The sequence below is a fragment of the Pyxicephalus adspersus genome, chromosome 3, assembly GCF_032062135.1.
Source record: "Pyxicephalus adspersus chromosome 3, UCB_Pads_2.0, whole genome shotgun sequence".
In the NCBI taxonomy this organism is placed as follows: Eukaryota; Metazoa; Chordata; class Amphibia; order Anura; family Pyxicephalidae; genus Pyxicephalus; species Pyxicephalus adspersus.
In genome coordinates this window covers 99,197,468-99,209,916 of record NC_092860.1, presented here as the reverse complement: position 1 = coordinate 99,209,916, position 12,449 = coordinate 99,197,468, and the positions used below count along the sequence as shown (strand labels likewise).

Here is a 12,449-nt window from a genome sequence, read left to right as displayed (position 1 = left end):
GTATACTACAACATATTAATCTTGTGATTGGGTTTATTAGGACTTTAAAGCTGGGAAAGATGAAAAACACTAACAAACAACATAAGCTAAAAATTAACCAGATTTCTTTGCACATCTGCCCCATGTAATTGCTTTTACTGTATATCTGTAAGTTCATCAAGTTTGACAGCAAGTTTCTTCTTTTTAAAAAGTAACTTATTTGCAGTTCTCTTCAGTAGAGGATAAGACATGTAGAACATAGATCTGTTATTAGTGACAAAATATTTTCTGTACTGGGAGCCAATTCTCAGTATCATCAAATAAAGTTGCAGATTTAACACTGAAAATATATGTCAGGTACATTGTGGTAGTGTAAAGTCATTGGAATAAATAAAAATGGTGACATTACCTGGTGTATATATCACTTCCCTACCTCCCTTATTCTGCTTAACATACACAGGCACTAACATTTCCAGTTTAGACACTCATACTACCAACACCCCTCCCCAACCTCTGCTGCTAGCTGGGAGGACTGTATATGGAGTTACAGGAAGTTCTTTGCAGAGGGACCACTCACTACTATGCCTGTAACAATCACCTCTCCCCACTGTGCCAGCACCCCACCATTACCACTGCAATTGCCTTTTTACTACCATGCCTGAAACCATCCCACCACTGCTCCATCACACTGCCCCTTTCCCCCTGCCCTCTCACTACTGAAGACAACTCCCTATCCTCCTTCCATTCACCATACCTGCACACCAGACCCCCCCCCCCTCTTTTACCAATACCCCATCTCATTCTCTCACCCTCTTTCCCTCATGCCCCTACTTTACTCTGCACTGCACCACTGCCTGCCTCAAGGTTTGTTGCCACTACATTCTCCACTACTGCAGTGACATGCCATCCATTCAATGAAGCAGGTACACTTTTGTTAGCAACTCTTTGAAATATTTAAATAGACTATGATTTCTGAGTTCATGCTTTCCAATCTTAATCTACTAGTTATCTTGTCAAGTCAGGCTGTGTTATTCACACAAATATATTTATGTATTAATAGAAACAGCATTATTATGTACATGTATGCATGCATGCAAAAATCTAATTAAACACATCATATTTGTCCCCACTACATAAACTGTTGTGAATGAAGTAAAGACAACACCTGAGCAAACATTGCTGATCAATTTGACACACACATTAAGTTATCATTCAAGGTAAAGGGGAAAACAATATGTGTGCCCAGATACTAACAATGCATATCACGGACATGTTTGTAATATTTTTTTTTTCCTAATGTACCTTTACATCTAAAGTATCTGTTATTTAATTAATATGCAGTTTCAAAACATACATGTAAATAGTTTGGATATATAGAAGACCTTTTCATTCTTCTTAGCCAGACTTGGTATATAGGGAGCCCTGCCAGGCAGCAAAGCCATGTCATTTATCACTTTTCTTTTCCATGGTTATGTAATACTCACAGCCTGCTTCTGTCAGCCAGCATCAAATGCAAGACTGACTGTGCGGTAAATTGAAGCATGATTGGCTTACACTACAGATGAACCTTTATGCAGGTTGAGTACTGATGTTTATGGATTTTAGGTAGTTAACAAAATAGGATTCTATCTTTTAGCTGTATTTTAAAAATACTTCAATATGTAAACAAACATTTCATGATTATATTGATAATATAACTGGTTTAATGTGGATTTTTGGATATATCTGTGTTCAATTTATTAAAATATTTTTTTCAGTAAATGTCCCTAAAGGTGTAACTAAGGTTCCACTTTCAAAATCAGCGATCCGGTAGGTCTTTACTGTAGGAATTGATGGGCGATGTCCCTTCTGCAATAAAACATACTTACCTGCACAGACGAAGCTCAGCGTGGGATGCCAGGATACTCGGGTCTTCTTGTACAGTAATTACTGTATATAATCCCAGCCCAGCCAATCAGGGTGACCAAAGCCCAAAGTTATAGCCAGGCAGCTCTGGGTTGCATTTGGTAACTTGATCTTTTTGTACTTTTTCCGCATCATCACCACCATGAAGTGGTTTTGAAAGCAAGTAATGGCAATAACATTATATGCACATTAAATTAAAGATATGAATTATTAAAGAGAGGCTAAAGAAATTTAAGATCTGACTGCATAAATATAGGTTAAAATGTTAGAGCTCTTCTGTTTTGAAACTAGACTCACTTTCCTTCTAGTATTTTCAAATCATTTCTATTTGGCCATATACTTATGTATATGTACTTATGTTTATGTACTTATGTACTTATATCGGAGGACTTGGGCTAAAATCACCACACTATAAGAACTTTTTCCCAGGATGTTTTAATTAATTGCTATACTTGGCTTCCTGGAAATATCCCAGTACTCTCTCTCAGTACTCCTCTAATGAACCCTAAGCTCTGATGCAAGCAGTGAACAAGCTTCTGAGAAGAGTTATGTAAGTGTAAAAGTGCCCTGATGGGTGGATGTCGGCCTGGAGGAGTGGGCACTTCTAGGCAAATTGGATTTGGATGCAGATTTCTTTAGGCAGTTGATGCTTGGCCTCCATGAATAAACAAACTGGGGTGATCAAAGGATAATCAGGCTTGTAAGAAGAGCATAGATGACAGTGTCCTCCAGCTAGTAAATGTGGCAAAATCTATAGGACTTGCTGCGAGTCCTGCATTGAAATCAGACTCAGCATTTTCAATACATGAGAGGAGCCTGTACAACTGTGCAATCCTGAAGGTAAGGCTGGAAGAAGAAAAGTCTGCATAGCTTCATAACAGCCAACCAGGCCCATGTTTTTTTTCTTACTAGCTGTCACTTATTAGCTCAGTTTTGTGCTTAGTAGTTGGTATTGGGCATCCACAGTATGGGCTATCTTCTATTGCAATGTATACAACTGCACAGTTGTCATAATATTATTGCAATGATACTTAAAGTGTCAAGAAAAGAGGACTAGATTTACAGGCTGCATTTACAGTTTCTCTATCCTGGCTACACAACATATTATGGTTTTTGTAAAATTTCTCACTAAATAAAACTGCGTCAATTGTAAAATGTTTAATAGAATTTCTAGGTTGTAAAACTGCACCAATGCCAATGTAAACAGGACAGCAGCATCATTACTGCCCAGCTATGTAAAGAGGATTTTTCACTGGCTATGAATGTAATGGCCCCTATTTATTGTACATCGCTGCTTAATATGTTGGCACTACATAATTCCTGTTTATTAATAATAATAATATTAATATTAATATTATTAATAATGGCTAACCATACCCAACTCTCTAACTTGACCATAAATACATCCCTCATGCTTACCTAAAATCTGGAGAAAGTAGTAATGTATTTAAATGTATGTCTGTGGGTCAATGTACATATTTTTGCTTCTGTTGTAGTTCTTTTACTGTTCTCTGATAAAGAAAACGTGTTTGGTCTGGTTTGATAGCTAAACTCATACATTTTTGGAAAGCACTACCAAAAGATTACAAGCCTGCATACCATGACACTGTATGCCCCACGTTACATGTAGGGTTGGGTTAGCCCACTAGAAGAAATGAGGATCCTACAATGAGGAAATATCCTCATAAAGTTTATCTTTGGGCAGACAAGCTCTCTCCTATTCAAATTCCTTTTTAAGTAATCTCATTTTTTATCTATTTTTACTCATCATATTCTGCTGTCCATGTTCCTCTTAGCTACCTCTTCTATAAAGACTGCCGATTAATTGCTGTAGTCTATGCCAGCACCTTGGCGTGATGTCATCTGTGCTTCAGTCTTTTGGATTCTAAAAGGATTCTACCTCTGAAAAGCCAATTCCAGCAGTGGGTTGAGTTCTTTAAGAAAGGAAAGACTAAAGACACCACTCACTAAAAAGGTAAGGATGAGTATTCTTCTTTTGTAGGTTTCATCTTCCTGTAGCAGGGTCACTTTATTCTTGTTGTAATTCTATAGGTTGTCAAAATCAGTTTCGTCAAGTAAGACAAAGCTACTGTTACATGCATGTCTGAATTTCAGGATGAAACACCACACTGCCCTTGAAACATAAAATATTTCCTTTAGAGGTCATGGAAGCAGTTTTGCCATATGTCTGGGGATAAATCAGTTTAATCTGTTAAATTATGAATAAAACAAGGCCACTTTACATTTTCATGTAACATGAGCTACATTTTAATGTTTTTGAATCTTTAGTAAAAATCTAGCATTGTGGCAATCCACAGTTATATACCCATAGTATTAAATCCGTTAGTGCCTCATAAGAATAAAACTTGTATGTAGCCTAGAACTGTAAGAGTTAAGATTGAGGTAAGATGTTGCCAAACCCTCTAAGTAATAAAGTTAAACTTAATGAAAGTTAAAACATAAATGCAACATTAAAAATATTTAAAGTGTAGCCAATAATTTTTGTAATGTATAGAGTAGGGAAGGGTATTATTAAAACAATTCCTCAACATTATTTTGGTCAAGTAACCATTCTTACTAGGAAATGTGGACAAACCAAAGAATAAAGCTGGACCAGAAGTCAAAAGTTAAGCTCCCAGTGTTGTGACCAGTTTTTAGGACAGTTAATAAAAAGTTTTTCATTACTTTGTGTCCCCCAGATAGAAAAGAAAAAACATTCTAATAAAAGATTGACTTAAATAAAATAAAATACTTACACGGGGTCCCAATTCTTCGTAAATAGGTTGAAACCACTGAAATCCTCTTCCTTCATCTATGTTTAGGGAGGGAAACCAGAATGACACATTTTTAAAGCAAAAACATCTCAGTTTATGTATTTTTGCAGATTATGTTTGCTTTATACAAGATGAACAAACAGTTATCACCCTATGTTGTTTTACGAAATGCAATTGCAAATGAACTTGAAACTTCAAACATGATGCATTATTGGTTTTCAAGCAGAAAGCAAGGCAACCAAATGCATACTCATATTGCTTGTAAAATGTGTAGTGTGTTCAGAAAGTCTTGTAATTTGAACATATCGGACACACTGCACAGCTAAAAAGATCACTTTCAGAAAGGATCATTTGCATATCTTCTTTTCTGTTACCAGCAATACTTGCCTTGTGGTGTGTCTTGGACATCTATTCTTCTGACACTAGCACCTTTGGCTATGTTTTTGTCTGCTGACTCTGTAGCTTATTCATCTGTCTGATGCTTAGCCAGGCCTGTCTGGTGACTTCCATCCAGTTATTTTCAACAGCCACAAAGTGGCTTGCTTTGTGATGTGCCTTGGACATCTTATTCTTCTAGCACCTTTGGCTATGCCCTGGTCTGCTGCATCTGTAATTTCTTTATCTGTCTGATGTTACTCTGCCCTGTCTGGTAAATTCCATCCAGATGTCATCATCAGACACAGTTATGGCTTGCTTTGTCATGTGTCTTGGACCTCTGTTCTCCCGATCTAAGCCTGCACTTTGACTATGGTTCTGCCTGCCGAATATGTAGCTTGTCATCTGCCTGATACTTAGTCAATATTTTGGTGTGAACAGGCATTGACTATAGTCAAAATAACTGAACAGAGCTCTCCATAGAGCCTAAACTATGTGTACTTGGTACAAGGAAATGCTTTCCTCTATTGTACACAAATTGGTCCATGACAGAACTGATTATCACACTGAAAAAAAGAAACATATAATCTATCCATTCTAATAAATATTGTGTTTATTTTGGTGAATGTTACATTAAAAAAATTATGAATATACACCTTAATGTTTGCAATTGATTTTGTATTGCTTTCTCATTTTAGCAGCAATGCTGACAATGCTGTTCTGGGTGTGCTTACATAAATATATTATGACACATTTAAAAACATTGTAAACCACTCAGGCAAGTAGTTCTTTACTAAACCTAGGAACTCTTTTAATATGAGAGTAAACTTTTATAGGAAGAGTTATTGGTAGATTATAGAGGGTGAAAGTTTGTACAGCATTCAGGCAGGAGCAATATCATACACAGCACTGCAGATTGACTTATAACCACCCATTTCTTCAAGCACAGGAAATGTATTCACTCCCCCAGTCTCATCTTGAAACATATCCTTTCATTCTGTTTGCACTGTTATGAATGCATTTTTCATTCTCATACTAGAACTTCCTATTCACTTTCCAAATTATTTTGTATCTTGACAGTCATTTTCCTGTTTGTCATTAGCTCCTAAAATGACATGCTCCATTTCTCTGTGTTCTTCCTATTTCTGTCAATTTAATAGAAAAGATCGCTCAGGGCGCTGGCCACATTCACCGTATTTCTAGCTCTGTGATTAAAGTCTACCATATCTGATAGTGAGAAATGCTTTCTTCTAGTGTACGCAAACTGGTCCATGACAGATCTGATTATCACCCTGGAAAAAGAAACATATAATCCATTCACATTTTTGGGGGCCACTGTATACAAATATTAGAAGGAAAATTCCTTTCTGCATTGTGCTAGAAATATATTAGCATCAGCACACTATTAACATTCTGCTGATTTCTTCCAAAAGACTTTAAAATACCAGCTACTTTTCTTTTTTTAATATCAGCGCACTGAACATCAAGAAGTACATAAAAAAAAAACACGATATGGAAATTATAAAAAAAAGCATATGGAAACAGAAAATGCAAAAATACTATATAAAGATTGTTCTTTTACTGTATTATTCTTGATGTAATACACCACAGGAGGTTTTTTTTCAAGTGGGAAATTGTGCTTACTTAGCACCTCTTAAATATGCAAAACAAATGCACGAAAGAAGGAAAAAGTGGCGACTGTATGGAATTTTAAATAATATGTACATATTGTAGACTTGATTAATCAATTCCACAGTGGTCACCTGCCATTTCTGAACCATGAGGGACCTGACTCCCCTTCCTTCACCCTAGTAAACAGCTTATTGTAATTGCCAAATCTCTCTAGAATTTAGACATTTGGCTTTAAAAAAGGAATTAAAAAAATATTTTTTGAAGAATCATATTCTTTGCATGTCAGATGAATTATGGTTACACTCAAAACTCATTAATCATAGTTAAAATTCTAGAAAAAAAAATAAAAAAACAAAGACTTTTTTTCCTTGGCTCTAAGAAAATAATTTTAATACATCATAAATGTAATTTTGCTCTGAAGCACAATTGCATCACTAGCATTAAAAATTAAGCTGCCATCACAATGTGTTTTTGTCTACTGCTGCATTTTTCTACATTGATGCATAATGAACGTAATTGCGTTGGAAACAGAAAATGAGGAATCGGCTCCGTTGAAAAGGACATGATTGCTCTGAATAAATTTACAGGGAAAAAAGCACCTGAAATGGTATATGTTGATATATGTGCTCTTCCCACATAAGACAATAATAAAGGAGATCTATAAAGTAGCTTTTTAGTGCTATAAAAACATGTTTGCCCTTATACAGTCTCTTCTGTGTGGAGGACAAAATGAATGGCTTCAAGGGAAAAAAAAGTCATAAACTTTGTGTATTAGAAGGAAATTCCTCTTTTAAATAATAACAATATACAATACACAGTGTATATATATATATATATATATATATATAAAATGACGCTTTTAGCCATTATGTTTGCTTTGGAATGCTGCACTTTACACATCATAACTGATGCCTTATTCAAAGGATAAGCTTAGTAATGTCAGGTAACTAAACCATAGCCTCCATGTCAATGTAAAAAATAAAAATATACGGTACACATTTCAGCTTTGCAGCAATCCATAATGAACTGAATGGCAGCTGACTACTCTTCAAATTAGCACATGCATCCTGTAGCTCCAATAGGCTTTAATGGGTTCCCATCTTCCTGTAAGTGACAGGGTAGAAAGGAACCCATTATATTTTATGACGCCGAATGACGAATGCATTAAATTGAACTGGAGTCCACTGTGCATCTGTTGCTGTGGATACCCAGTTGCTGCCTGGCCAAGAAACTGTAGAAATGCTCTTGCATCTGTGTTCTGGTCTCATCTATTTTTACTTTTAAATAGAAAAGATGGCATGATGAGCATGGTTGAGTTATCTGTAATTTGTACACTTCTTTTAAGGTTATTCAGAATTATAATAACGCTCCCTAAAATAAAAAGCCTTCTTCAAAATGGTACCCTTTATGATCGATTTCTGAATAAAGTAAGTAGCATTCTGAAACTAGTACCTATCTGAAAGTAATGTGTAGTAATCTGAAAGTAGTACCCTATATGACCAATTTCTGAGTAAAGATAAGTAGTAATCAGAAATTAGACTGCTTGTTCGCATTGAACAAGTGGTAAAACCCTTCTGCCTGTTTATTAGCCTTCCCACGCCTACATAACACGTTTTTTCCTTAGCCAGGTGAACTTTGCATTAACTTCAAAGACTGACTTCTGTACTATTGGCAATACAGAGTTCCTAGTGTTGGTCTTATGGCAATACATTTACCTGAAGTTGTGTGCAAGGTGAGATAAGCCCTTGATGCCTGATTAAAAGCCTTTAACCCCAGAGACATTTAGGCTGAACATCATGCAAGGGACACTTGACCACCAACCATCCTTTATAAGGCACTATATACAGTATTTAGCTAGCAAAGGGGTACCATACAGTTGAGCTTATAAACTAAAGGGTGGTTTATGGGAATAAGTTTCTATGCATACGATGATGACACTTCAAACATACACTTTCTACCAAATTACAAGAAAATTACATATAGCATAATAAGCAAAAATGTACAGTATGGAAGTCAAGTGATGGCTGCTGAAAGTTAATACACAAACGGATAAATAATCTGCTGCTAATCCTTGTTCTCTAAACCACACTATTGTACACAGTGTTTAAAAGGTGTTAAAAAATGTCAAACAAATCAGCCTCTTTAAAAAAAATAATAAAATGTGAAAACAGTGTATAGATACACAGGCAAGTTTAGTTTCTCAACAATTAGTTTCTCAACAAAGATGATACAGGAGGTGTCCCAGATTAAAATGTGTTGTCTGACAAACAGAATTATGCATGTGTTTATTATTAGATTGTTAAAGTAAAGAGAAAAAAAAAGAAATGGGGGCAGGAGAAAACAAAATTAACATATAACCTTACATTTAACACAAAGTATTGCCAATGATATATGAGAGTCAGCAAGAGAGGTTTTCTAGTGGTTTATATCTTCTGTAGTTACCAATAAATACTCAGCATAAAAGAGAAAACCAGGTTTTTGCCCATATCTAATAACAGAATATGCTGGCAATCAATCCTCACTGAATTTGTGTTGTTGAGTCATTACTTTATATCAACCTCAGTAAAAGAATAGGTTTATTAGATCCCTAGGATAGTGTATATTGTATTTTGATCCTAAAACTGTTTTCAGGGCATATTTAGATCCTTCTCATACTCACTCACTAGATTTTTTTACATGCTTTGAGGAAAGATATATCCATCTCTGAGGTCAGTTGATAGGGTGTCTTGGTGATGCTGTTTCTGAGTGCAGGGGCTGCTAATCCAACACTGCAGATGGATCTGCACTGGCTGATTCCTGACAATTGGACTGGAGCATTCAGGTGTGTGTTAACACAATATCAGGAAGGAAAGACATCAACAATAATCTTAAGGAAGCAATTGTTGCTGCCCAATTTGGTAAAGGTTATAAGGTCATTTCCAAACAATCTGAAGTCCATTATTCTACAATAAGAAAAATTATTCACAAGGGCCAAACATTTAGGACAGTTGACAATCTTCAAAGAAGTGGCAGTCCCAGCAAATTTGTGACAGCTAAAGCTTAGCCAAAATTAGGGTATGCAAAGGACAATGATCTAAAGCACACAGGAAATCTACAAAAGAATGGCTGGAAAATAAATAATTAAACAATTACAAAGGCCCAGTCAAAGTCTAGACCTTAACCCAACCAAAATGCTGTGGAAAGGCCTTACAGAAGCTGTGCTTAAATTATTGCCCCCAAACCACAATGAACTACAGCAATATTATAAAGAAGAATGGGCAAAAATTCTTCAACAACGGTGTGAGAAACTGATTAAAGTCATAAAGGAACAATTACTTTAAATTATTGCCACTAAAAGTGGTTCCACAAGCTTTGGTATCATGGAGTGTATTTTAAAAAAAATTACAACACATGCTTTCTCCATGTTGGTTTGATTTGTGGTAAAAAATAGGGATGTAGTGCAATCTGTTATCGCTTTCCACTTGAGGTTATATTTAATTAGGTTTACAAACTCATAAAAACCAGATGATTTTTTTTACGTCCTGATGTGTAAACCCTTGGAATTTGAAAGAGGGTGTACTTTCTATTTCTCATGACAGTAAATGAGTAAAAAGGATATTTTAGTTTTTTAATGCGAGTGGTCAGTTAGGTGGGAAAGGAAAAAAAAAACAGTGATAAACTTTAAATGGGAGTAGTGCTTTCATTTGGATGGCATGCATACCAGTTCTCTAGGGTAAGTTAACTGCTGTATATAGTAATTTAAAACAGTTCCAACCAGATACATTTTTTTACTTTGTTCCATCAAACTATCTCTCTGAACTGAAAAATGATTCTGTTTAATAATCATTTAAGAACTGTTTTAAAAATGAATGTTGACCATGTCTTTAAAATGAACCTGTACTCAAAAGTTACTTTGCTTAGTTTGGTTATGTCAGTAGAAGTAATCTACCATTACAGTGTTGGAGAACGCAACCAGATTAGCCGGTGGACATCTTCTTTTATCTTCTAAAGTGACCCAACAGCCCCTAACCCTAAGGTATAATCTACTGTATAATGTACAAGGACCAGATTCAGTTAGAAAGTACACATGACCCCTCAGTGCATTGCTCCACCATTGTGATGAAGAATCTTATAGACCAATAGAAAGCTGTGAAAGGTAGAGAGGTAAACGAGAGGGTGGTGTACTGACAATATTCCAAATTCCTACTTTATTTTAGCTCTATGGGTTTTGAGGCTTCTGAGGGAAAATAAAAAACTGAAATACAAACACTAATATCCGCAGATACACATGTACCTGTACATTTTAAAGTACATTGATCAATAGGCACAGGAGGCAGGAAGTGGAATTCTAGCATACCATAGTACCCTAAGTTTTGAAAGTCCAAGGGCACAGAAAATTAATCCTTTTAATTATTGTTGCAATGTTACAAACATTTGGCCAACAATGGTAGGAAAGAGGTAATTTCCCCTTAATCGTCTTTGCTAGGATGGATAAAAAGCAAAAAACAAGTTTACTTTTAGCATAAACTATTATTCCCTTTGTGCACATTATTCTAATTACTTAAATCCTATGTCTCAAATACCTTTGTATGTTGCCATCAGACTCTAATTTCTTCTGTATGATGATGACAACATGAAGACCGGGGTAATTTCTGATTTCTCCTTGACAAGCTTTCTTGCACTTCTGCAGTATCAATTTGCAGAACAGTGATTATATGGTATATGGTAAAATTATTTGTTATATAGTAATATATATGGTAATGTTATCTTTAAAATTAGGGAAAAGTTTACCCTGCTATAAAAATAACCAAGTTAATTTATTCAGCTTCTTATGCTTGTAAGCATATGAAAATACTTTGTCAAATGTGGAAGACAGCATTTGTTGGAGCCTCTTTTGCTTACCTTGTCTTTTCTATTGTAGAGCTATTATTAGGAAGAGAATTGGGGACACTGATAATGTTTATTAAGGAGCAGTGAGTGGCAGAAATTGATCTAGAAGTTGGTGATACAGTAAGGTTCATAAATATTTGGACAGAGACAACAATAACAAACATCAACTGAAAGCTGCTGCAGTAGAGGCCTGATAGAGCATTAAAAAGGAGGAGACCATTTGGTGATGTCCATGAGTTCAAGAGTAAAGGCTGTCATTGTCAGCAAGGGTTTTCAACCAAGTATTATAAATGAACATTTTATTTTCAGCTTTTTAATTTGTCCAATTACTTTTGAGCCCCTGAAATGAAGTGATTGTGTTAAAAAAAGGCTTTAGTTCCTCACATTTTTATGCAATCTTTTTGTTCAACCCACTAAATTAAAGCTGGAAGTCTGCAGTTCAACTGCATCTGAGTTGTTTCATTTAAAATTAATTGTGGTAATGTACAGAACCAAAATTAGAAAAAAGTTGTCTCTGTCCAAATATTTATAGACCTAACTGTATATTACAGCTGGCAGTACAGGTAGAACCTGTAAATCTTGCTATGTTCTGATGTAAAATTATGCTGACAAGTTCAGTGAACACATGCTGGCCTCTGCTTCTGCCATAAAATCCAGGACCATATATCTGACTGTACAACTTGTTGATGAAGAGCAGTAGGCAGAGTTCATTTGTTACAGTCTCACACAAAAGGTTTCACAAAATAGGAAGGACTAGCTTCTAACTGCGATTATTTATTGCAATGACACTGCATACAACTTTTCAAAGGAAATGACTAAGAACAATTTGCTGCATGTCCTGGTCATCCAAAATAACAAAAACTTAATGTTGGAATCACTATCACCCATTGCGTAAATTGACGGGAAATGTCGATT

General features: G+C 35.6%; 1 protein-coding gene across 1 annotated transcript in view; it reads right to left on the bottom strand.

Moving 5' to 3' along the window:
- The window catches only part of LOC140326849 (UPF0462 protein C4orf33 homolog), a 65,417-nt gene extending 53,269 nt beyond the window's left edge, over positions 1 to 12,148 (bottom strand). The window contains exon 1 of the mRNA XM_072405825.1: positions 4,641 to 12,148. Coding sequence (XP_072261926.1) covers positions 4,641 to 4,696 — 56 coding nt within the window. The 5' untranslated portion in view covers positions 4,697 to 12,148. The remainder of the gene's footprint in view (positions 1 to 4,640) is intronic.
- Positions 12,149 to 12,449: the final 301 nt, after the last annotated feature.